This window comes from Cephus cinctus, unplaced genomic scaffold, assembly GCF_000341935.2.
Source record: "Cephus cinctus unplaced genomic scaffold, Ccin1 Ccin1_scaffold0093, whole genome shotgun sequence".
NCBI classification, from domain to species: Eukaryota; Metazoa; Arthropoda; class Insecta; order Hymenoptera; family Cephidae; genus Cephus; species Cephus cinctus.
The window spans coordinates 400053-426697 of NW_014332832.1; the positions used below are offsets into that span (position 1 = coordinate 400053).

Sequence of the window (26645 nt, forward strand, 5' to 3'; positions counted from 1 at the left end):
ATCAACCAGAAGATTAGTTATTACAATAATAACGAAACCAAATTAACAACAACAGTTCAATCACCCAATTTTTTCAGTATACAATATTTTGTATTAACTAGTTTCCTCTTCATCTAATATCCGTAATCCACTACTCTATTCCGTCGAGCATTTTCTTCGAACGTCCCGCCTACAATCTAAAATTAACTGAAGATCGTCGCCTACGCCAGCCAAGAAACCACTGCCAGTCAGTTTCAAGACAAACAGCCGAAGGCTCATTCGTACGTCGTAAACGCACTGAGGGGATGAATATTCGTCATTCTTACTCATAAGAATTAAACCGTTATCGATTAACAGAATTCAGTTCTTGTGTATTCTCTTCCGCACGCCCTCTCAAGTAATTTGGACCAAGTTCAGCGACAATCTTAATAAGTGAAAATATATTCTGATATTTAATTTTAGAACGGTATTCGTAGGCACGGTACTGCTAAATTAAATTGCCAAATTTTCATTTCATCCACCGCTGTAATTTATTCGTATCGATTCGAACTTACTTTCACTTTGTAATATGACATATACTGAATTATTTTTATTGTATTTAAAGTTGCTCACATTTCTCTCTTCTTAGAGCGTCCTTTTACCCGAATTAAAATAGTGGTATAACATATTTTTACAACCACAGACGCTTCGATACTTCACTGACGACAGGATGATATTTTGGCATTTAAATATTTGTTCCAAACCATGAAAAATAGGGCATATAAATGACAATAATCTTTTTTTTTAATCCGTGTAAAAAAATGATTAATTATACGAGACGATATTCATCTATAATTTTATACCTACTACTTGGTGAAGTGTCACAATTAAATTGTATATTTTAATTAATTCATGTGTTTAATTAAATATCGTGCGTAATTCTGAATTATCATCTAGACTCCAGTTTTATAATTTAAAAAATGTGTGAAAGACTCTTATCATGTCCACTTTGTTCCCAAGCAAGTTTTCCAAACTTGGACTCTCTCCGCGCTGGTCTAATAAGCGTAGCTACGCGGCCTTTAATTTGTCCAGTTTGCAACGAAGTTCTTCGCGGAATTGATAAACTAACCATCCACTTATTCGGCCATACAATCACAGCCAACAATGGACAAGCTAAAATCATCGATGCGGCAGCGGACGTGGGACCGGATCAACCTTGGGCTCCAAGACCTTCAGCGGAATTGGATGATGTTCAGACTACAAGAGAAATTGAAATATCTACAGTACCTGGACTGCTTAACGAGGAACTTCCGGCTAATCCAATACCAAATGAAAAATTAATACAAAGACCAGAATTAACCAAGAATAATCAACTAGTCAAGACTAATGATTTGGTTGAGACCAATCACGTTATCTTTCTTCAAGATTTAACGCAACTGCATCAAGTTTGTGTTTTGAGTCAACCCGAATGTAGCACAACAAACGTTAATCTATCCTGTCAAGGAAACCTTGAACAATCACAACCAACTGGAACTGTTCAACTAGTTCAAGCTGTACAACCTGCTGAAAGCTTTAAAGCAGTTCATGGTAGGCAAGATCAGAATACACAATTTTCATGTCCTAACGACACTGATAACAGTACTTCCATTGAGTATCAACAGTCCAATACGGTAGACCAGAATAATCCAACTGAATATCAAGAAACATGGATGGAAGCTTTATCAACTTGTGCCAGATCTCAAGAATCTGTCGTGTGCCAGGAGGGTGATACAAGAAATAATGATCAGCAAGCGTCTACAGAGCCAGTGAAGCTTACGGATGAAACGTCTGGGAATCATGCGAACGAAGAACGTGCGCTTCAAGTTACAGAGTCTCAAAGTAATGAGAATTCGCAAGACGCCACGAAGAAAACGAATGTCCTACCACAACTTAAAGCCTTTTGTCTTATCGCTACTAAGGAGAAAACCGAAAGATGTAATATCTGTGGATTCCACTTCCCTGATCGGAATATTCTTCAACTTCACAAACAGCTGGTGCATATGATTGATGAGAAGGATCTCAACAGCTCGTTGGATGATTTGAAAAATTATCCCTGTCACTTGTGCTCCAAGGTTTTCAAAATGCGAGGCAGCCTTATGGTTCACATGAGAGTCGCCCATACCGGATATAACTTAGGTAACGTCTACTTTTCAACGTTTGCTAAATATTATTTTATCCTCTTTGTTTATCTGTTCGTTTAGGCTCCTTACGAAAAGAGGGCGAGACGATACCGACTCTTGGTGATAATGGATACAATTGTCCAACGTGTGGAAAAAATTTCAAAAAGGTATCAAACTTTTTTGTTGTTCGACTTTTGGATTTTTATAGATAAGACTTATTTAACGAAACATATTTTATAGGAACAACATGTTACGCAACATTTAAAAACGCACGAGGGCAAACAATGGGAGTGCGACGTGTGTAGCAAGATGTTTACGACAAAGTATTTTTTGAAAAAGCATAAACGACTTCATTCTGGTGAAATGCCTTATAAGTGTAATTTGTGCGACAAAACTTTTACCTTTCAACAATCGTACCACAAGCATCGACTTTATCACAAGGATGACAAGCCGCACTCCTGTAACACCTGTGGTAGATCCTTCAAGGAACTCTCGACTCTTCATAATCATGAGCGAATACACACTGGAGAAAAGCCTTTTGCCTGTGAGACCTGTGGTAAATTTTATTATGTGTCTTTTGTGTGGTTTCGGTAACAGACGTGCGCTTTGTTTTATTTCATTTTTTATTTATAGGATAACAATTAGTTATTGCAAGTTCTTATACTATTGACAAATGATTGAACGTTTTATTTTACAGCGATACTAACGGTATAACGAAATGCAAAGTCTGAGGGATTGTGTGTCTTAATATATTCATGTTTGATGCATGAGTTAACATTATGTAATGGTAAGTATTTTGATATTTTTCAAAATCATTACGAATATCATTTTGTCATTTGCAAAGTTCAAAAAGATTGATACTTTGTATTTTGGTGTTTCTGACAGTACGTAATATTTTATGGAATTTTATATACGGAAAAAGTATACTGGTCCGTATTATTTGTGCATGAAACCGATATCGAAACGTAATAAATATTGTATAAACTTTTCCAATAAAATATGATGTACTCTTAACAACAATACTCATTGTCTGACAGGAAAATGTTTTCGGCAGCGGGTTTCTTATTTAGTTCATCGTAGAATTCACACAGGAGTGATGCCCTATAAATGTACAGCGTGCGGAAAGAGTTTTCGATACAAGGTAATATATTATTTTATTTAAAAAAAATATATTTTTATATAACTGCCAACATAATGTATAAATAATTTTAAAAAATATAGGTTAGCCAACGAACCCACAAATGCCCAGCACAACCACCTGGAACGGTAGTTCATCAGACGGGAAATCTCGTTAATCGTTTGTTACAAATATCGCAACCGGAATCAAGTGAAATTTCACCAAAAGCTACTGAAGATCATCAAACTGCAAATTTCGTTCCAACCGAGGAAAATAAGTTTGTGCTGATCTTAAACGATCAGGGTCAGCATATTCTCACTCGACAATCTGATCTTGAGCATAATGGAAAAGACAAAAAGCAAATTGCATCAGACGAGTGTGAAGACGAATCATTAAGATTTTCAGAACCGGGTGAATTTATTAAGAATTTATGGGGTCATGAGATATCAAGTGCAACAACGCTGAAGGAGTCTATAGAAATTTCTTCCAAGGATAGTCCACGAGGTTCTAAATCGGACACTGACGACTTTTTAAATATGGTTGGTCTTGCTGATAACGATGCTGCTTCACCGTCAACAGAAATGGAACATTTGCGACTATCGTCACCTGGAAGTCATCAAGACAATTTAATAGAAACATGTGAAATTGGGACGTTCGGTCAAACCGAGCAGACCAACGTCCGTGATGATTATTCTGACGTGATTTCCACTAATATTAGTTGTACGTTACATACTATTAATGAAGAATCACTAAAGCAATTATTGTATGGGACTGATACCAGACAATAGCAGTGATAGAATACATTTAAAAGAATGACAGGATTTATATCTTTTAAAAAAGTATTGAACAGGGTAAAAAGAATGTGACAGTATATTTTATTATCAATATTTTTCGTTCAACAAAGATTGTATGTTGGTTAATGGTCGTTCATTATCACTAATGACACGACATTTTATGATAAGTTTTACTTATATGTCGCAATTAATTTCCAGTTCTGCAACAGTAACACATTTCATAATCATTTAAAAAGAAAGATTAGCAAATTTATATTTTTTAAGTGGAATAACATATTTTTTAAATGATTTTGTCTAATTTTGAAAGGAATTTTGAAGCGTCTAAACCACAAATCCCGTAGCGATATGATAACAGATAAAAATCAAGGATAATAGAAAAGCAAAGTTATTTCCTGCTGGAATGCTTAACTTCAAGAAGGATTGGTATATAAGCCTCCCTGTGTTGGGCGCGTCGGGGTCAATGCCCTGGAAAAGAAATTCTTCCGTTGATAACAGAGCTTAAAATTGAGGATTTAAGAAAAAAACACCTTGGAACACGATAATCGAATACAATACAATGTTTATGTCGATATGATATGCAGAAAATTAATGAATACGTTGCTTATATTTACAAGATTCCAAATATGGTCATCATCATTACTCCATTAGTAGAGAATCGGACGCCATTTGTCAAGAAGTCATATCGTCATAATCTTACGAAATAATAGATTGAATGGTAAAATTATCAAAGAACACAATTGAAGTATAATGATATTAATTAAATAATAAAATGTTACCCGTTCAACTAACTAATTACCAAGATACCCGATGAAAGGCGCATTCTTGAATTACCAAGTAAAACCTATTTCCATTCGAACTGCCGTTCTACTCCATCTTGAATTCGCCAACCAATCAGAATGCTTCATAACGTTAACGCCATCTTGGTGAGAACTCGTAATAGACGCAGGTTAGGAAAACTTCATAGACTAACCTGTGAAGTCGATAAATGCTGGTCAGAATATCTCGATAGCAGACGACACTTGGTTCGACTTGACAGCTCACTCTGTATTTTCACGTGTCTACCATCGGATCTCGTTGCGTAACTAAAGTCCGTGTTCCAGGGAGGAGCTCCCCATTTCGGTGAGTGTTAAACCTAGAAGTAAAGAGAAATCAAATTCATCACAAAATCTACATCGATCGTGCAATAAAAACCTATCGATTTTGTGGGGGCGAACTTGATTTGCTGGCCTGACACCGTCGACGAGTACAAAACTCGGTTATCAGCAACCAATTAGACTCCTTGAGTCAGCGTTGTTAACCAATCATATGCTCTGTAGCCGACCTGTATGCGACAGCTGTTACAACATCGGTGTTGCCACACTTCTTGCCACACATGCCTTTTCATTCCAGTATCTGAAATAACCTGACATTCAATCCTTCGCGCATCTGGAAGTCGAACTATCGACTTTAAAGTTTTTATTTGAAATCGGCCGGTTAACGAGTCACAATTTGTAAATATACAAGGTTTTATGAAAATATTACGTTTATTTGTTATTTCGAATAATGCGCCATTTATTGGTGGTTTATATTGTTTATTCACAATAATCTAGAAACAATTATTGACAGTTGTCTGAAGGGATACTCGCCAATAGACATTGGATGCAATAATAGATAACGAATAAATTGTAAAATATTTAATAAGATATAATAAACTTCAGATACGCACATGATGCACACTTGCACGTTTTCTATTTTCAATTTATGCGTGCGTCCCGCGTAAACATTATATCACTCCTCAGTCAATACAACAGTTGTATTTGCACAAATGGCGCATTACAATTTCATATCATCAGTTGGTATTACTAATTTCAAGTGGATCATTAGTAAAGTATCTGCGAGCAGTGGGAATTAATAATCCTCGTTGACAAGTATAACACAATGCATATATTTATATTTCTTTACAAGTCGTACACTCAACGTTATTAATGCTAGACTTACCGACTGAATTTTCCTATTTAAAGTACACGAGTGGTGCAGAAACAAAATAGATTTAGGGGTATTAATGATACTGAGTAGACAATTTGTAGATAAAACAGTTTGTATTTACAAATACCGTTGTAACATACATATGTATATCCACTCAAGCTAAACCTTTATAATTCTGTTAATCAATTTAATCTAAACGTTCTCATAAATGATCACACTTTATCGATAAAGTAATCCTATACTGGAAGTACTGGAATAATCGTTAATGAAAAAATGTGTTGTCATCTATTTACAGCATTGAGTTATAAAATTCTACTAAATTGACGAAGCTGGAAGAAAATCCAGTAACCCTTTTTATAACTTCAATTTTCTACGTCCTGTCGGTAAGGTAGTTTCATTTAGTGAAAATCGCGAGTATACCCGATCGTCTCCGATCGAACATACGAAGCACTTCGAGTCTTGAAATAGGCGGAGCTTACGAATCAAATAGCCAATCAGATAGCTCAGAATATGTTATACGCGCACAAGTCGGTGCGTAAGTGCGTAATCAGAGGGCGCGCGGTGCAATCGCAGCTGAATATGAGACGAAAAATTCGATAGTGTGAAACGGACATAGACCGCTTACAAAGGAGCAAAAGAGAAAGTGAAAGAAGAGTGACCGAGATACGAGGGAGAATCTGAAGCTCGGCCCGTCGGTGAAGTGATAAGGGGGCAGTCGTAGTCAGAGAAGGACTCGTCGGAGGGAGATTCGGGGTTAGAAGTAGGGATGAGAAGGAATAAAGACAGACTGATGAAATGGGAATGAGAATGAGAAAGTGAGAGGTCGACAGTGGGGTGCACAAGAGTGACAGAGGGCAAGAGGGAAAGGCAACTCGGCACTCGAGAATCTCGCGTGCGAGAAGAGAGAAGTGTACTGAGTGTACCTGTGCGTGCCTGCTGTGCACAGCCGTGCTGCTTGATCAAAACGGACCAAACGTATCAACCTCAGAACGACCGCGATGCCCCGTGCACGTTTTTACGAAATTCAGGTAAATCCTGTCATACCTGCATTCGATGCACTTGCTTAATATGGTGGATAGGCCCGTGGATTACACGATAAATGAGTCCCTGACGAGGAGACCTCGCGGCCTCCATGTTTCCTCAAAGCAAATGGTGGCCAGCCACCTCGACTCGGACTTCTTTGTTCCATCGTATGCACTACGACACAATATTCCTTTTTCACGCAAACGAGTTAAACGATTGTTACGGAATTGGCTATGCAGGGTAAACCAGACGTTTTATCGCGTTAAACTTCTCGACGTATCTTGCTTGCGTTTCCTTTCTGTGTTTGTTTTGGTTCTACGACGGGCACTGGGACATCCTTGGCTGTGCAGGGTCTTTATATTGCTCTTTGGTGCATCGTATGTCGTTTAACGGGTTTCTACGAGCTTGTGGAATTTATAGTTTTTCGAGGTTATCTGGGTTCCTTCGGTTCCTCGATCGAGTTGCATTTTTTGTGGATGTTTCAACATTTAATATTTCCAGGGGTTTTTAAAGATCGTCGAACCCTTCTTAGGGATTTGATGTTCGAAAGTTCGGTAGAAAGGAAGCTATTTAAACTTCTCAGTGATTCACAGGATTTTTTTTGGTATATATTATAACCATGATTTTATTGTACTTTTTTGCCATGTCCTATTCGATTTTTTTATATTTTTGACAGATCATTATACTTCAGATTTCGAGTCTTGTGTTTTTTAAATTCTTAATTTTCTATTAAAACTTTTAACTGTTTAAAAAGTAGTGTATGGCTTTCAGTATTTTATGCAAATTTAACAATTTTCAGGTACTTATAGATTTTGCATCTTATGGAATTTAATATTTTGTGCTGTAGAAATTCATTGATTTTTGGTACTTCTCATACTTCCCCAACTACAGTTTAATATCCTGTGAATCTTTTATTTAAATTATGGTGGAGTTCTGAGTAGAAAACAAAGTGCTTTGTTCATATCAATATTTCTTGAAGTCATTCGAAGTCCATTGTTTCATCATATGTGGTTTAAATCAATTTTATATTTTGAATAGATTGATATAAATAAATTAAATTATCAAATGATCTTGAGTATATGATACAATATATATATTTTAAGTCTATCTCAACTGATATTCTTGATAGCTTTTTTTTCTTGCCTAACTTATGAAAATCCTAAAATTTATTAATAAATGGTAATATGCACAGTAAGTCAGTGATATAATATATTAACTTCATGTTTTACTCAATGTAATTGTATTGTATTATTACAAAAAATATGTATGTTGCATAGAATTTCATATTTGATGAATCGTTGTTTGAAGTTATCTACTTTATAAAATTGACAATTTAGTTCTGCTATAATTATATTGTAGTATTTTATAATTCTATCAATTTTCAGAAATAAGTTGATGTATTATAGTTAAAAAAAGAAATAATGATTTATGATAAGTGATTCTCATTCTTCTATTATACATGTAATCTATAAGTTCGTGCTTCATAACAATGCTGATCTGTCAAAAATTGTTTCTTTGCAGACAGAATAGTGGCATGAGTCGATTAATCTATGGCAGATCAACAAGATCAGTCGTCGTCCGGGGGGTCTGTAGAGAAGGACAGTGCTTCAGCAGACACCTCTAAGCTAAGGGAAAAGACCTCGGGTCTAAACGACGGCGGTGGTGGAGGCAGTGGTAGCAGTGGAGGTGGTGCTGGTACTGGTTACAGAAAACGACAGAGTAGTGGTACAATTTCTACAACAACCTACGAAGAAAAGCGTCGTAGACAAGCCGTCGGCGAGGTTCCTCAACCTTCCTCTCAGCTTCTTCACGGAACGTCGACGCATCGGCGCTCTGTAGATTCCTCCAGAGGCGAGGCCAGGGCACGGGGCGAGCGTAGAAATCATGGCACTGGCCTAGGAGCTCTGTTAGGTCAGTTGCCTCACAAGGCTTTGTGTTATTAAAATATTGCTGTGCAGTTGACACTGTTTTTCTTTTTTCTGATAATTATATATTGCTTAATGAGATAGATATTTTAAGGCCTTGTATAACTTTCATTACATCATTATTTATTATATAATATTGTATCATTAGGAGTGCATGTAATTGTGAATTATCACAACTGAATCATCAACTACTCTTCTCTCGTATTACTTTTAAACATTAACTGATTGGTACGAGAGTAATTGCCATTTTTATTGAATAATTGAAACATTTAATTCTCAGTAGTATTGTATAACAAAGGATCATAAGGTAATATGTTTTTATTTTTTTACAGATACAGACTGGAGACAGCAGCAAAAGTCTCAAGGGTGTAATATTGGTGGAATAACTAGCAGTAACAATCAAATAGGTGTTGGTGGAGGGAATAGTGGACGTAGCAGTGCTGCAGCTGGTGAACGAGGAAGAATAAGTCTACCTGATTTAACGTCCACACCAGTGATAGATTGCGTTGCATCTAGGACTCGATCCAGGACACCACAGAATTCACAAGCAGCTATAGCACTCGAAGTATCTTTCGGTACATCCAGAAAATCTACTGGAAGTTCATTGTTAGCCACTGGCCACCCTTCGACTTCCAGAGGCAAAGGTCAGTATTTTATTCTTCTGTTGTTTCCACATAAAGATTTATTTTCTTGACAAAAATCTTAAAAATCTTACTAGTTAGTAGATTCAACAAATAAACAGATTATATATTAGGTCTATATACCTAGGTCAATTGAAGTGCAAATAAAAATACATTTTTTTTCCCCCCTAAAATCGCACATTACTGCACGATAATGAGTGATCTTAAAATAAATTTATATGTAGATTATAATTATTTGCCTTACTGTTTTCGTCCCGAATTTTTTCTTGACTCGCAATGAGCGAAGAGCCGTCTTATTTTAAGAGGCTGTTGGATTCTAAGAAGAAGTGGCCGTCTGGATGAATGTTGATCAATAACATAAGATGCGCGATAGGTTTTACATTATCGTAGACTCATTTTTTACTTAATTATTCGAATTAGTGTCCGATAACATTATACTTGGAAAAGATTCGACAAAGGATAGCCTCCCAATTTCTAATTTAATTTTCAGTGAATTTGTTTAGAACCACATTATTAATGGCAAAAATTAGCATACTAATTAATCGAAATGTCATAGTTCGATCTGAATCTCATACGTTTACCACGTATGTGAATATCGAAACAGAAAAAGTAGTTTTAACTTTTCTTAAAACATTAAGAAACACAGGAGTCACTGCAAAAAAAAAACAAGTGTTATTTGTTGCCCTTAAGATAAAAGAGGAGGAATTGCGATTTCAGATAAATCCTGTTGCATTCGTCTTAGCACGATTTTTCACTAACTGCTTAATTAAGTAATATGTATGCTAAACATTCCCTCATAAACACTAGAAACACTTTGTCTAATGGATCGTACTAGTAATTGACTTTTACTAAAGCGCTACGCTGTTCTTGGTTTAAAAGAAAATATGCTATTTATACAAATGTTAATGCCACAATAGTGATAAGGAAACTTAGTATCCATTATCATATGCACCACATGGTACTGGCTGTGTATTAGCTGTGCAGTCCTCACAGATTGCTGCCGCGTAGTAAACTTTAAGTTCTCAGACAGCTTTATCAGAAGCATTCGATATGTTCATTCAGTTATCTCTATTTGATAGAGAAGTATTGGCTAGCTAGGAACAATTTCTTTATGTTACGTAAATGACAGTTTTTCATTTTATTGCGCTTTAAAAACTTTTCCATACGAGTGCCTGCGAGTTTTCTTTTATACAAAGGATCGAACAGAATTTCTTGTAAATTGTTGCCATTACTCAGGACCTCGTGAGTGACTTGCAAGAGTTCTGAATGACAGAACACCAAGTGCATTATCCTAACGAGAATGACCTTCGAAATTTATCGCAAGTGACAGTTGTTTACGAAAAAAAAATAAAAAATCTTTTGTCAGTATATCAAGTTCAATAGACTTGGTATCTATATTTAGAAATGAATCAAGTGACAGAGTGGTTGTGTGATTTTCGAAAATTCCTTTATTATACTATCTGATTCACGATACCTCGTGGTGATAGTGGCGTTAAGTAATGGGTGAATTTCATTTATGACGTATTTCACAAAGGCAATTGTGCTCGTGAAGTCCAGATATTGTGATGTTTTCTTATTTGCCAAGACGGAATATCAGACGTAGCCGTAAATCAAGAAACAGCAACATCTTCACTGATTAGACCGCGCAGGCATTTCGACACACAAGGCGGCAGACAGTCTGATAAATGAAGTTGAGGGTAACGATCATCTTTTTAATGGGAAGGATGTGACAGCGAGGTCCTCGTGGCAATTTAAAGTGTTGCGCGATTCAACTTTGACAAGACATGCGCGGATGGTGCGGTTTGTGATAACACAAGATAACAGCGCGATACAAAACAGTCGTACCGTTAAAAATTATTAGATTTCACTAGCCAGTCGGGTTGTCTTGTCCCTCTTGTGCCGAGTTTACGCAAGCGACTGTATAGTCGGTGAGTTTCTGCCAATAATTTAAGTTGGCGGTTCTGCTGCGATAACTCGTTTATGAATATTGAATGACAGCGCACTTATAAGGACGTTTTCGATGACTCCAAAAGTGACGAGGTGTCTTGTTGAAAATATATCGATATGCTTTTCTCTTATCCACATTGGTGAAAGTCCAACATACTCGAAGCACACTTGGCTTGCATTGTTAATGAGAATTTTCTGAAAGATAAATCAGCCCAAATGACGAGAGCGCATTATACATTTTCTGGTAGATTTAAAATGAACTTTAGTTTGGTTTTCCAAGTGACGTGCGATCGATAATTTTTTTTTTATGCAGCGGAGAATCGTATTTTTTGCACAAATGAAACTTACTGTTTATAAGTTAAAGAAGCTTCGTTCTTTGTTTCGGTACCGTCAAACGAAGCTGCATATACAAATAATTTTGTGTATATATTAATAAAGTCATTGTGAAATATTGGATGTTATTATTGCTGGTTAAAATAATTGTTATTCGTATCTTAGGTAGAATTGATAAGTGGATTTTGATGTCTTTCAGGTTCGAAGTCACAGAGTTTGGGGAGCTGCTCAGTTGGCAGTGCGAGTGGTCAGGTATCGGGTGTGAAGTCCAGCATCAGAGTGGGTAACGCAGCCAGCAACTCTGTGGAGAGCGGCGGGGCGGCGTTGGCACATGACGGGGCAGGCACTAGCGCAGCAGCAGCAGCAGCTACAGCCACCGCCAACCCGCCCAGCGTCAACCTCTCCGCCACAGCCACAGCAGCCATATCCACATCCAGTCCTGGTCCACCTATAGGATCCAATAATCCTTCGTCGCAAGGAACATCCTCTGCGCAGCAGTCATACCCCACGCACAAGCACCTACTGCGATCACGTGGAAAACTTTCTGCAGATCCATTGTTCAAGGATCTTTCATCGACTAGTAAAATTCCTGGCAAGCATCACAAAAAAGAATCTACAACGGGCTCCTGCTCCAGCTCCAGGTAATCCTTTACGTTTAGGTTCTGAAGGGTACAAGGATAGGCGGGCTTATGGCCCGAGTCTTCTATTGCTAATCATTCATTGTGGTTTTATATCTTTTATTCATTTTCCTCTTTTCTAATTGAAGACATCGCTCCTCTTCGCGGGCGAGGAAATCCCTGGTGGAGGGTGGTTCTGGAGGCGCAGGAGTTGCGATGTCAGGAAGTGAATCGGCAGCCAATAGCGCAACGCCTACCTCTGTTTCATCATCCGCCCCAGGTAGTCAACTTACTTCTACTACCGGCGAAGAAGAATCTGCGTCTACCGCTACCTCTGCTACAGGTGAGCGTGGATATTTTAATTAATTTTTGCGTGGAATTTATCCAGGTTATGATCACAAGTTCGATAGGAATTGTTCTCTTTCCTTACCTCCTGTGTCGCCTGCATCTGCTCCACTTCCGCTATCTTTTATTGCTTTAACTTTTATAAATTTTCAACTTTGGAGAAATTCCATGGAAGCCAAGTAACTTTTTTCAATTTTCAAGAATTTATTTAATTCAGATCAATAATGTTCTCCAAGTTCTTAATCCAAAGTTTTTACAACTTTTAATGATTAATATAGCTAGTGGAGGGCCATCTGGAATGTCGGGAACTACCGGTGACAGCGAAAGCGACGATGGCGAAGTGGGACGTCTTCAGGCACTGTTGGAAGCTCGCGGTCTTCCGCCTCACGTTTTTGGAGCTTTGGGACCTCGAATGCAGCATTTACTAAATCGTAGTATGGGTGCCAGTTCGGGTAAGACTGAATTCTAAATCCAGCCTGCGGCGACGTTTTCCTAGTCTACATCCGTGCATACGTTAAATTCTTATTGCCTCTTTTAAGGAGACAACTTAGAATTTGCTCCTAAAGCTAAATTTATGTCTTTAAAGATGACTTTTGCATTCTCTTCAACTATCACAATGAACATTATACTTATCACAGTATTCTCCGATTGTTAGGGTCAATGTTTTTGCAAGATTTAATGACCATTAGAGAATCAGCTACGTTCCGACATTCAGTTTCTCTGTATATTAATTAAATTTCAGAAGCATATCTTTCTTTTTGTGTATTAAACCGTGCAGAGATCGGTACTAATTTATTTGTAATTTTTTAACAGCTGCGAAAGCTCAGCAATTACTAGCTGGTCTTCAAGCTGTTGACGATGAGGGTGAACAATTACAAGCGGTGATTAGTATGGGAGAAATCTTGGTGATGGGCAACGAGGACACTTTGACGGGTTTCCCAGTGAAGCAGGTTGTTGCGGCCTTGATCAATCTTCTGGGCATTGAGCACAATTTCGTCATTATGACACACGCCTGTCGTGCGCTCACCTACATGATGGAAGCCTTACCAAGATCTTCCACTGTTGTCGTCGACGCTGTGCCTGTATTTTTGCAAAAACTTGAGTCGATCGAATGCATGGACGTTGCCGAACAGTGTCTCACGGCCTTAGCCATGCTTTCCCGAAGACACAGCAAGACAATCCTCCACGCGGTATGTTTATTCTGTTATTTTTTATGCCTCTAAATAGCAGAGTACACTCTTGCTTTACTCTTTCGATTTTTCTCACACGCTCTTTTTAAAATGGTGTTACCTTTTGTCATTATTTTGATACATTTAACAAAGGACTTTAGACGGATTCGTAACTTCATAATTTTTTTCTCTGGTTACGCATTATTTTTATAAATTGACGAATTTTTATTCTTATCTCAAGTGAAATTTATACAGTTGTGTTGTGATCCCGATGCTGTATCTTGTTATTAAGTTTCATTTTTATTTTCGAGTGCAATCGACTGTACCATATGACTGAAAGACCATTCAGGTGTTGAAATATTTTTGTTTCCTTTTTTACTCTCTTAGGGAGGAGTTTCCGCTTGCTTGAAATTCGTTGACTTCTTCAACATAACTGCTCAGCGCGCTGCGCTTACAATCACTGCTAATTGCTGCCAGAATCTTCATCCAGATGATTTCCACTTGGTCGCTGACAGTTTGTCTCTGCTTACGGGCAGACTGGCCAATCAAGACAAAAAGAGCGTCGAATGTGTTTGCCAAGCATTCAGTCGTCTCGTTGACAGCTTCCAGCATGATCCTGTTATGTTGCATAAGATCATCAATGCTGAGCTACTGCAAAATCTTCAGCAACTGGTAAGTTCACAATCATTCAGCATGACGCGACAACTCATATCGTGAAAATCTTCAACAACAAAAAAGAGAAATTAATAACGTGCTTAAAGTGATACAAATACGAGATACTACAATTTAATTTTCTCAATTTCAGCTAATGATTACACCTCCTGTAAACAGTATTGGCAACTTTATAACCGTACTACGAATGCTTTCTGTGATATCAAACCGTTGCCCTGATCTCGCGCAACTGTTACTGCAGCAAAATATTGCGTTTACGCTAAGCTACTTGCTAACGGGTTCGCTAGAAGTGAAAACTGAGGACGTTGAGCTGGTGCCCAGGTCGCCTCAGGAATGGTATGAGATAACCTGCCTCATAGAGGAGCTCATGCCTCCTTTACCAGCCGATGGAATATTCAGTGTAAATAGTCTCCTTGAAAGAACAAACAATCAGCAAGAAACCGTTCACTGGGAATGGCGAGATGAAAGACATTGCTGCCATCCTTTCAGCACTATAGACTCAAGAATCATTGAGGTACGACAATAAATAAGTTTGATTCATTTAATTATTGATATTGTTCTTTTGTTTCTAAATAGATAATTTGATAGAGGTGAAATAATTGATCTACATTTGTGTAGATGGCTTTTCAAAATGGAGAGGATGAGATCTGCCTATCTACTTTGGGCAGGACTTATACGATAGATTTGACTGTCATGAAACAAATCAATGAGGATATCGGCATGGCTCGCAGTATCTTCCGCAGAGTCAACGCCAATCCTACTGAAGGAAAAAGTCCGAACTGCTCATCCAGGTATTAAACGTTGTTTCATAACTTGTAGCAAATAAACCCACATATTACATCTCTAATTCAACTAAGTTCCATTGACATCATCACCGATATTATTTTCAGTATGGATGTTGTACCACCTGTGATGGAAACCAACGAATGGCTTGTGTCTTTCATTAGAACATTATTCTCAGTACTCTATGAAGTATATAGCAGCTCGGCAGGGCCAGCTGTAAAGTGCAAGTGTCTCAGAGCTCTGTTGCGAATGGTATACTATGCCTCCACAGATCTCCTGAAGGTGAATTAAATATTTTGAGAAACTCAATTAATTTATAAAACTTGAATGCTTATAGAACTTTATATTCGATGACAGGATGTACTGAAGAATCAGGTGGTGTCATCGCACATAGCCGGTATGTTGGCTTCACAGGATCTAAGGATAGTCATCGGAGCTCTGCAAATGGCCAGCATTCTCATGAAACGGCTACCGCAAGTGTTTGGGGTTCACTTTCACCGAGAAGGAGTCTTGCATCAAGTCCGACAACTTGCTGATCCAGAAGTACCCCTTGGTGTGTCACCACCTAAGTGCCCTTCTGGTAAGTATATTAAAAATTTATATACATATATTTGATAGTAACGTGCCATTTGTTATTAATTTTGTACAGGTACATCGTTGCCTAGTCCACAACCAGGTCCGTCGAATACGCCATTGTCATCAACAATGATATTGTCATCCAGTAATGCCACATCACCAGTTGCTTCACCAACAACCAATGGGAACATTCTTTTTGGGGCCATCGCCACTAGCCAACTAAAGCCTAATTTGGCCGCTACAATGGAAACACGAAACCGAACCGATCTGACCGTCAATCCCGAGGAAACGACAGCTCAGAGTGCCTACTTGTGAGTATATCTCCCTCAGGATTATCCAAATCCATTCATTTCTAGTAACTTGTATTATCTTTAACAATTTCAACATAAATATTGTAAAAGTTTGTTCGCAAGAAAATTCCTTCGTAATGCATATACAATATTTATATAATCACGATGCATAGTCGATATGATGGTGAACATACATATTTTTTTAAAAATACAAAAAAAAAATTATACCCGTTGCCTAGAAGGATCGGAGACGTACTGAAGCGAAAGCGACAAAATAAGAAAGGTCGTTTCTCGAGATTGGGTAGCAGCACCACACCGAGTCAACAGGCTCAGCAACCTGAATCTCTGTTCACGGGTTTCACGCCGAAGAACAGTCGTTTTTTGGGCAATTTGAATCCAGCTCGTTGGGGCAGAAAGTCATCCTCATCGAGCGGTACCAGCGATAAGAGAGACTCTAGTTCCACAACAAATCTAGCCAAACCACCAAGTAATCCGAGTCTCACCGGTGGAAATCGTGACAAGGCAAAAGCTTGGGTCAGGGAACAGGCCTCGCAATTCCTAGCTAGATATCAGGATGACGCGCCATGTACTCATCCAGCTCTCACTGTTCTTGCTAGACTTACTGCTGCCATACAGCGACTTCAATCTAATGTATGTAAATTATCTTACTGTAAGTTCATAGAGGACAGGTGAATTTAAATTCGATTCTTTCTCGACAGGAATTGGATGAAATGCTCTCAGCTCTTACTGAACTCCGTGATATTGTTCTGGAAAGTGATATTTCACCTTTTGAAATGAATTATAGCGGCCTTATCAAGGCACTTCTCAACTACCTAACGACTACTGATGCTCCTGGTAATCGATATGATCGGTTACGTATGTTCTGGAAGCTATTCGCTGAATCGAGTGTGAGTGCAGTTGAATCCATATGTGTATATAATACGAATAGAGCATGTAAGTGTATGAGTAATTGTTGTATTTGCAGCTCCAACAGGATAATAACGTGATGAATCTAAACCCAGGGGCATTTGGTGCTCTCGTTGCAAAATTGAACAGCTGTGTAGCACAACTTGAACAATTCCCGGTGAAGGTTCACGATCTGCCAGCTGGCTCAGGCGCTGGCCGTGGTGGCACGAGCGCTCTCAAATTTTTCAACACTCATCAACTCAAGGTTTGGTTATGTGAAATAATTGATCTTGCATAATAAAGCAAATTCAAGACTCCTGTATACAGATTACAATTTGCAAATAGACAATTAAGTCAGGATCATTGTGCTTATAATAGAAATTTTATTTCTTCTTTCAGTGCAATCTGCAGAGACATCCCGACTGCAACAATCTGAAACAATGGAAAGGTGGCACTGTTAAGATCGATCCATTAGCTCTTGTTCAAGCGATTGAACGTTATTTGATGGTTCGAGGATATGGACGAATACGTGACACTGAATCCATGGTTAGCGACGATGACAACAGCGAGGATGATATTGATGATACATTAGTAAGAATTATTTTTTTATCAATAATTTACAATAATTCGTTAAACTTATATCCTAGTACAGTCTATAATACAATTGAATGTTCAGGCTGCGGTTGTGATAAGCCAGGGCTCAGCTAAGCACAAGCTACAGTTTCTTATTGGCGACGAGGTTCTGCCATTTAACATGACAGTTTATCAAGCTGTCAGGCAATTTGGTTGCTCGGGAATCGATCACTCTGAAGCTGAAGCTGACAGTGAACCACCTTTAGGGCATGATGCTGTTTGGGTCCAGACTCACACAATATACTACAGGTATGATTTATTTGATATTTTACTTCACTAGATTTGAACATTCATCGGATATGTAACTGATGTATTGCTGTTAAGGAAAAACGCTGAAAATAATGAGAAGTAAAGTTTAGTGACAATGGAAAATGTATTTTTAGGCCGGTGCCCGAAGAGGAAGCTACAACATCGCCAAAGCCAGGTTCAAGTTCCCAAGGAAGTAGTCGTAAGGGTAAAGGTAAAAGTACGAAGATCAGCTCAAAACGAAAGGAAGATAGTCTCTGGCTAGAAGGAACTATTCCACCACCTCGTTGTCCCTTGGCGCCATATTTAACGCCTACACTTCCGCCATCTGTAACAATAACTGACGCCTCTCTTGATGGACTTTGTCTACTTCGTCTTCTTCACGCATTGAATCGTCATTGGGGCGTTCTCTTTCCGCATCTTAAGAGCGTCAGCCTTCTAATGCCTCCAGACTTTATTAATAACAAAATTGCTGCCAAAGCAAGCCGCCAACTTCAGGATCCGCTTGTTATCATGACTGGGAATCTGCCTTCTTGGCTTCAGCAGATAGCCACAGTCTGGTGAGTTTTTAAAAGTATTCTCCGTCTTGTCATTGGTGTTTCAAATGGTACAGCCGGTGCCAACTACTGCAAAACAAATGTGATTACGTTTGAATTATTTTCATCCTGGTAATTTTTTCTCGTTTTATTCTATTACAGCCCATTCCTCTTTCCGTTCGAGACCAGACAGTTATTACTCTATGCTACATCTTTTGATCGTGATCGAGCTCTCCAAAGACTTTTGGATTCCGCTCCTGAGCTCTCTGGTTCTGATAGTCAAGAACGCGTCACTCCCAGGTTGGAGAGGAGGAAAAGGACTATTTCAAGAACAGATATTCTTAAGCAGGCTGAACAAGTCATTCAGGATTTAGCATCCAGCAAAGCCTTGCTCGAAGTGCAATATGTTAATGAGGTAAAAATTGCATTACAATTGATTTCTTAAGAATGCGTATACCCCATTGATAAGCAATGATTTATTGTGAATAAATGGCTTTTTAGGTGGGAACCGGCCTTGGTCCTACGTTAGAATTTTACGCCCTGGTCTCTCGAGAGCTACAACGAGCTGACTTAGAACTTTGGCATGGGAGTTTAAATCCCACTGAGTCTGGTTATGTGAACACATCACACGGACTATTTGCCACGCCAATACCTTGGAATACTAAGGTCTCTCACTTAGCTAAACTAAAAACGAAATTCAAGTTTCTAGGAAAGTTCATGGCCAAAGCTATTTATGACTCCAGGATGGTGAGTATTCATTTCAAAAACTAATACTTCAAGGATGATAATACTAAATGTGTTATATGTATTATCTTTCAGCTGGATTTACCATTCAGTTTAACATTCTATCGTTGGTTATTGGGCGAAGAGCACACGCTTACTCTGGCAGATCTAGCACACGTTTCTCCAGACGTTTATAGAACATTGATAAAACTGCAGGAAGTTGTGCGACGTAAGGAAGTCATTGAACGGGACCAAACCCTTAGACCCAGCGAACGGGCTCAGCTTATCGAAAACCTTGATCTCGATGGCTGTTCCATATCCGATCTGGGACTTGTTTTCGAGCTGCCTGGTTATGAGAACATCGAACTACGTAAAGGTGGCAGCGACATCCCTGTAGACATTTACAATGTGGACCAATACATCAAGGTATTATTAACGTCTTTAATTTTCGTTTTTTCATCGTTGCCTATAAATGCTTATCGAGTGTACTAATGCCACAAATATTTTTTATATTTTCGACTATGCAGTTGGTGGGACATTGGTTCCTCTACGAAGGAGTCTTCAGACAAATGGAAGCTTTTCGGGAAGGCTTCGAGTCCGTATTCCCACCCGCACAGTTACGTTTATTCTTCCCAGAAGAACTAGAGGCAGTTTTCTGCGGTCATACCCAAGGTGGTGGTCAATGGGATGTAAAAACTTTGCTGGAGTGTTGTAGAACCGATCATGGTTACACTCCAGATTCCAGAGCCATTAGGTTCCTCTTTGAAGTAATGTCAGAGTACAAGAGCGAAGAACAAAGACAGTTCATTCAATTTGTAACTGGATCACCACGACTGCCAGTTGGAGGTTAGAATCCTTGTTCGTGTATGCCATTTTATTAATTATTAAGCACACCAATAATAAACGTGATTTTTTTTCGTTTCATTAGGTTTCAAGAGCTTGACGCCACCACTAACAATAGTTCGTAAGACGTTCGACACATCAATGAAAACGGACGACTTCTTGCCATCAGTAATGACCTGTGTGAACTACCTTAAGCTTCCGGACTACACTACCCTGGAGATAATGCGTGAAAAATTACGAATAGCCGCGCAGGAGGGTCAACATTCGTTCCATCTGTCTTAAGTAGAGAAGGGCGAGAGGGTTTCCAGACAAGTGCAGCAAAGTTTTGAACAAGTTGATATACGAAACTCCCGGAGTGTTTTGAGAAGCGTCGTTGACAAGAAAGTGTTAGCTGCCCTAAGTTTCCAGTTCTAATTTATCCGAGGCCGACGCGCTTTAGCTCGAATAAATTTCAGTTTTTTGGTGTTCACTTCCCCGCGCCGTCTACAGTCATCATAGTCCTGACCATTTGAGCCGGCATCCCTCAACAAATTTGACCCACGCGAATCGTGTACCACCGATATTTCGAAGAAGAAAACAAAACTGAAAGGAAGAAAACTATCAGAGACTTCTTCGAACAAGTTTCTTGCGTCGACGACGTTAAAAATAATAAATTAATTTTAAAAAAAGATGTCGAAGGTGAAAACGAAATATGAAGTGGAGATGTAAATACGGATAATTCTATAATCTCGACATAGTTTGATATACGCAACTCTATATAAAAAAATACTTTATATAATAGTCGCAGTAAACCTAACTTACGATACCGACAAGAAAACATACAAGCAACAGCAGCAGCAGGACAGAGAAAAAACGAACATCTAATGGCCATTGAAGGGTGTGTTTCTTAGGTGTAAGTAAAATGGAAGTTTTATATATAACGGCGCAGACCGGAAAATATTCGCGGTCAACGAAGAAGAAGAATAATAATAATAAAAGGAAATATGAAAGAAGTGGAAGGAAAAAAAAGTAATTGGAAAAATAGTGAAAGACTCGTTCGCTTCCTAGTTTACTTTTTATTTTTTTTCTCCTTTCTTTCTTTAGGTGGACGGGAAGTGAAACAATTTTTGTGAACCGATCTCGCAACCTTTATTTACCACATTATACACGTATATTTAATTTTCATTGAGGCATCGCAACTCATAGCGGGATTCTTGATTTAACTGAGAAACTTCTCTATGCGGCGTATTATTTCGTTTACTCATATTTAAGCTTTATTTACAATTTGTCAGTTTTACATGTATACTGAATTAATAGGTTATTTGCTTTGGGTGCACTACCTATGTCACCGTAAAAAGCGTAAATTCTTATTGGAACTTTATTATCGCCGACCACGGAAACTAGGTACACACTTTTTATATCGTTGAACTAGTCTAGGCGACACGAGCAAACTTAATATTCAGAGTCTCGGCCCAGTTTTCACTATGGTAATGTTTGTATTTCTCGAATGTGTTTTCCGGAAGATTGAACTTTTAATTTGTCATTTTTCGTACTCGTAAAATGATTCGAATGAGTTGTACGAAAATATTCGTGTAAGATTTTAAAAAATTATTAACTGACGTTACTAATATGATAATTGCATTCGATGCTAACAATTTAGGCGATTTATGAATCAATTAGTTACCTGTTCTTTGTTTTCTTACAATCTAAATCAAATTCTGAAACAATTCCACATTATTATTATTATCGTAATGGTTTACGTATGATAATTTTTTATCAGTAAAACGCTTTTGGAATATAAAATTGGAAATATTAAAGTTTATCAAAGAGAAGTTTCATGTTATCTCGAGGATCTTGAATTCTTTGACGTAGCTAGGCTCAGGCTGGTCTTTGCGAATAACTTATTATTTCCTGAATATATGAAAAACCGCATGGGTAATGAACAAATAGAAAAAGGTAAAAAACATAAAGCTGCGAAAGGAGAATAATAACTGCTGTTTGGCTTGCTGTCAAAAGTAACATAATTTGTCTGCCAAGTCTTGGTTGTCAAAGTCGTACGAGAGAACAGGAATATGATAAAATGGTTAATTATATTAATATTTGCGAGGAAGAATCGAAAAAGGGTGAATTAAGAGATGGTATGAGATTAAGAAGGAAAGGATTACCTAAGGCTGAGTCCTGTGGTAAGCATCACATGCCGTCACAGGATACGATTCTGTGTAACCGGCAAGCTATTATAAACGAAAGTTATATTTATATCGATCCACTTAGATAACGGATATTTACGTTTTTTTGTTCGGTTGGTGAGAGGAGCGACGATATTCTGTTTCTTTGAATTTCATTCAATAAACGCCGATGTAACGGACTGCAGTGTTTCTTGTGCGTCGTTAAATCCTGCTACGAATTCATAATCACTTCTGATACTTTTTTTTATATTTACCAATGTACAGCGACTTCCTCTCATCCTATCCAGATATCGTCTTTCTATAATTCTATATTATTAACGTAATACATGTTGTTAACGTGTGAAATTTATTTGTATTTGATGAACGTGCAATCGAAAAAAATTAGATTTGTGTAAAACTTTTTTTTGTTCCATTACCCAAAACTTATACATCTTTGTTTTTTCATAAGTGCTTTAGACAGTCTGTACCTTTGGATTTAATCATAAATGGACCTTTTTGATATTTGAATCTATATCGTTTGATTGTCAAATACAGAATTTTGGAAATTTACATTCTAATGAAAAGAATTAGGATTGAATACTTCTGTTTTATAGTTTATTGGCACCGATACAACATTAATGTGACAGATGAATAACTGAAAAACTTATTGTATGGCCTAAACTATTTCATTAGTTATAAATTTAGTATGATAAGAGAAATTAATCATAATAACATTGCGCGATTGAAAAAATTTGTGAAGAATCCCTTTATATGAGCATTCCTAACCATCCTAAGATAAAACACATGCCACCGATTGGTGTTACACGGCTAAATCGCTTCTCTCCTGTGAAAGCGTAGTAATAGCATGTTCCACAAAACATAACCATTCCTGACAACATAAATATTCCTGCCTGAAATAAAGTAGTTCATTACTATATTGTAGAAAATAATATTGCATTAAATGTAAATACAAAAAACTACTTACTATAAAGGGAGCCCTACACATGGGTAAACCGAGCAGTGCTAAAGTATGTATAAAGTGGTATCTACTCGCTGTTTCAAATACTCGCTGCTGTTCTCGGTTATTGTCCTTTGGGTACTGTTCTATTGAGAAAAAAAAACAGAAACTGATATGTAAGATTGACATTAGATACAGAATGGTAATTCAAGGTTCATCTAATTGATCTACTTGAGTTGAGAATTCATAAGTAAATTTAAAATATATTCTTTATTTCAGGATTGTTAACACTCACTGTGGGATCCATAAGCCCCCAATATTACAGCAGTAGCACCACTAAGTGCTGCTAGTCTTACAAATGGACCTGTAGCAGCTGCTAACTTCCACAACGGCACTGGATCTGCTTGTACCATTCTTACTTCAACTTGTGGTTTCGAAACAACGTAATCTTTTACCTGAAATTGAAAATTATAAACTTAATCAAATTTCAATAACATTACATCTAGATTAGTTAAAGTACAATAAGACCAGTTTCGTTAATCATATATTCTTGTAATAATCCCTTAAAGACGAATGAGTTAGTAGCACATAAAACACTCTTAGCACTGGGCATATTCGATATTACAAAATAATAATAACCTTACGCTATAAACAGAAAATGACAAAATATGTATTTCGGGACGTTGGCAGCTAACGTCCAAAACGATTAAAGGTTACGTTCCTCTATTTCCCCTTAAATGAAATGTAATCCTTCATAAAATATGCACGTTGATTGAATTAACATACAAGTCCATGTTCTTGCTCAATTACGCAAGAGATATCAATGGTGACTAAAAATCATTGCAAGATTATTGTCAAGTTTATTATCACTCACAAGTCCTACTGCTGATTTCACATAGCCTGCCGCACCAGTGCTGATGGGATTCGACAAAAAGGCGTAATGCAGTGCATCCTGGATTCCCATTTCTCTTTGAACTATCTAAATTACATAAAATGATTACAAATTATAGGCAACCAAATGTCTTTCAGATATTGTTAACAGCAAATTTCGGCGCCATTTTCATATGTACACGACATGTCACGCAATATACATTTGATTGGCGAAATTAATAAAAATTCTCCAATGATATGATAGCGTAAGATTAATTACGAGAATTTTTAATTTGTGTTCGTAAACAATTGAAGAGACAGATCTTTCAAATGTTTTGCATCTCAACACGAACAAGACTGAACAAGACTTATCATACGGGGCTGCATACGGAATGTCATGGCAACTAGCAAACGTAATTATGTATCGTGTACATTAATGACAAAATAATTGATAACGCAAACCACAAAATATCAATAATTACACATAGAATTATGGCTGCAGCATATGTTAAATTTTCGTCATCATTAAATAAAACTTTATAACGTGCTTCAAAACACTATAGGCTACAGGTATGTTCAAAAATGAGCCCAGATCATGTTGTATCTCGATCAAATGCACGTAACAAACAAAGAAGCAGTGATACACTTCCTACAGAGATGAGATGGGAGATGCACAACACAGTTCCAAGCGAAACCAAAATCATGGCGCTAAATCGTACCGGCGAGTCTGGAAGTAGGATTTTGTGATCATCGCCTCCGTCAACAATGCAAATCCCGTCGTCGCCGAGCTAAACGTGAACACGAACGCGCAGCTTGGCGAACAGAAGTTGTCCGCTACTGAACGCTGGTTCCCAAAGCAACCCTTAAAACGAGACCGGGAACTATAGAACTTCTCAAGAACTATTGAAAAAGCCTATTGTTGAAACATTTTTAAGACAGTTTTAAGTAAGTGCAGTGCCACCTTGACACCCGTGTAGTACCTCAATTTTTACTAAATATTACTAGATCTTGATTTACTATAAGAATTTATTAAAAATATAACATTGAGGCTAAATCAAAATCTCGCAGAATATACGGAGTAGATAAAAATTAAATTGAAATTGTAGAATATCGAAAATAAATTACATTCAAATTGAAATATTAATAAATTAAGTGTTTGTAACATTAAAATAATGAATTAAATCAATAAAGTAAAATATTAACCCTCTGAAATCGGAAAATCAGGCCAAGCATATTTAGAAATTACTGGAAGTTGCCCAAAATTGTATGCGTGCAAATTCGTCGCGGCAGGACTCTGGGAGTGGGAGATGGCGGAAACTGGGGGTGAGCGCTGGAGGCAGCGCCCGGACTCCGAGCGGGCCGCTCATTCTTCCTCGAGCCGGTCTCCTATACTGGTCTCTTGGAATTACCCCTCATATTCATTTCCAACCTTCTTCTATTTCTATAGTTATTTTTTCTTTACTTCCTTATTTCTTTATATTTCATTCTTTACTTTCTGATTTATCTCTTTCCTCATTTCTCCTCTACTTATATACCCCTATTCTTTACTTTTCTACTTTTTAACTTCTTTATTTCTATCTTCCCTTCTGTCTTCTCGTTCGCTCATTCTTCCTGGAGCCAGTCTCCTATACTGGTATCTTGAAAACACCCCTCATATCCATTTTCAATCCATATCTTTTTCTATATTTATTTCTTTATCCTTCATTCCTTATTTTACTACTTATCTCTTTCCTTATTTCTTCTCTACTTTTATACCCCCATTCGTTATTTTTCTAATTTTTACCTTCTTAAATTTTATCTTCCTTTATAACTTCTCGTTTTGCTTTGTTCCCTCTCACTTTCAATTGTATTTGTCTTACTTATCCTATTCCTTTGGTCGGGTCGAGCATATTAATTCAAGTAGTCATATAAGAGTAGTCATCCGGTTAGTGCTGATATCCATAGGATAATAGCGAAAGCTAGTCCTGTTACAGTTTATATTTCAATTCCAATCAATCGGACTTCCAATACGAGCGGACGTCACCAAGCAACACAGCAAGTCATACCTAAGGTAACAAGCAAAATTCTTAAAAATTAGAGTCATTGATTTTCATGTATATTTTTCTTCATCACTAAATGCAGGGTGTTGTACAAAGATAGAAAGGGCTTTTATTTAAATCACTGTATGGAATTATTGACGGGACTGGTACATAGAAGTGAAAGGAATAACGGAGATATTTGCCAATCGATGTGATCGCATACGTCCCTGACAATTTGAACATCAACCAGTAAAAAGGAATATCGCAAACAATTCCTCCATAATTTTATCAACGGCTACGAAGTACATCATGTTTTCGAAACAACGTACAGCTTAGCGATATTATTTATTTTAGTTTGGTTTTTGTAATTTGTAATGTAAGTGTGGGTCATGAGTGTTATGGAATGGGTCATGAATGTTATATCTTAAAATCGCCTTATTTAATCAAATATGTT

General features: G+C 37.6%; 3 protein-coding genes across 5 annotated transcripts; 2 read left to right on the forward strand and 1 right to left on the reverse strand.

Moving 5' to 3' along the window:
- Positions 1–3: 3 nt before the first annotated feature.
- Positions 4–4820, forward strand: LOC107274110 (zinc finger and SCAN domain-containing protein 12). The gene is made up of 5 exons (XM_015752895.2): positions 4–2133; positions 2199–2284; positions 2358–2673; positions 3155–3258; positions 3339–4820. The coding sequence occupies exons 1-5, from the start codon at positions 939–941 to the stop codon at positions 4020–4022; spliced, it is 2385 nt and encodes a 794-aa protein (XP_015608381.1). The 5' UTR covers positions 4–938; the 3' UTR covers positions 4023–4820.
- Positions 4821–6579: 1759 nt separating this feature from the next.
- On the forward strand, positions 6580–22545 carry LOC107274091 (E3 ubiquitin-protein ligase TRIP12). Of its 2 annotated transcripts, none has more exons than XM_015752858.2 (24): positions 6580–7021; positions 8538–8927; positions 9274–9585; positions 12062–12503; positions 12629–12822; positions 13103–13276; positions 13638–14014; positions 14381–14665; positions 14799–15179; positions 15284–15456; positions 15556–15730; positions 15806–16028; positions 16098–16335; positions 16554–16965; positions 17034–17222; positions 17300–17485; positions 17620–17811; positions 17897–18102; positions 18237–18659; positions 18798–19050; positions 19137–19382; positions 19455–19784; positions 19886–20204; positions 20287–22545. In XM_015752858.2, exons 2-24 carry the CDS (start codon positions 8567–8569, stop codon positions 20481–20483), a joined length of 6288 nt encoding a protein of 2095 aa, XP_015608344.1. In that variant the 5' UTR covers positions 6580–7021; positions 8538–8566; the 3' UTR covers positions 20484–22545. The 2 variants fall into 2 exon arrangements, with proteins under 2 accessions (XP_015608344.1, XP_015608368.1); XM_015752882.2 differs by having other exon boundaries at positions 16557–16965.
- Positions 22546–22941: 396 nt separating this feature from the next.
- Positions 22942–25013, reverse strand: LOC107274140 (transmembrane protein 256 homolog). Of its 2 annotated transcripts, none has more exons than XM_025091503.1 (5): positions 24893–25013; positions 24178–24282; positions 23599–23758; positions 23331–23449; positions 22942–23256 (listed from the first exon to the last, which is right to left on the reverse strand). In XM_025091503.1, the coding sequence occupies exons 2-5, from the start codon at positions 24265–24267 to the stop codon at positions 23113–23115; spliced, it is 513 nt and encodes a 170-aa protein (XP_024947271.1). In that variant the 5' UTR covers positions 24268–24282; positions 24893–25013; the 3' UTR covers positions 22942–23112. The 2 variants fall into 2 exon arrangements, with proteins under 2 accessions (XP_024947271.1, XP_015608423.1); XM_015752937.2 differs by lacking the exon at positions 24893–25013 and adding an exon at positions 24656–24838.
- Between the last annotated feature and the right edge of the window lie 1632 nt (positions 25014–26645).

Excerpts from the sequence above, each read along its gene's own strand:
- LOC107274110 (XM_015752895.2), top strand. The coding sequence starts at position 939 with ATGTGTGAAAGACTCTTATCATGTCCACTTTGTTCCCAAGCAAGTTTT. Across the intron at positions 2,134-2,198 it reads CCATACCGGATATAACTTAG|GCTCCTTACGAAAAGAGGGC; the intron begins GTAACGTCTACT and ends CTGTTCGTTTAG. Across the intron at positions 2,285-2,357 it reads GTGGAAAAAATTTCAAAAAG|GAACAACATGTTACGCAACA; the intron begins GTATCAAACTTT and ends CATATTTTATAG.
- LOC107274091 (XM_015752858.2), top strand. The coding sequence starts at position 8,567 with ATGGCAGATCAACAAGATCAGTCGTCGTCCGGGGGGTCTGTAGAGAAG. Across the intron at positions 17,812-17,896 it reads ATGATATTGATGATACATTA|GCTGCGGTTGTGATAAGCCA; the intron begins GTAAGAATTATT and ends TTGAATGTTCAG. Across the intron at positions 19,383-19,454 it reads CTATTTATGACTCCAGGATG|CTGGATTTACCATTCAGTTT; the intron begins GTGAGTATTCAT and ends ATTATCTTTCAG.
- LOC107274140 (XM_025091503.1), bottom strand. The coding sequence starts at position 24,267 with ATGGGAATCCAGGATGCACTGCATTACGCCTTTTTGTCGAATCCCATC. Across the intron at positions 23,759-24,177 it reads TGAAATCAGCAGTAGGACTT|GTAAAAGATTACGTTGTTTC; the intron begins GTGAGTGATAAT and ends TTTCAATTTCAG. Across the intron at positions 23,450-23,598 it reads GGGGGCTTATGGATCCCACA|AACAGTACCCAAAGGACAAT; the intron begins GTGAGTGTTAAC and ends TTTTCTCAATAG.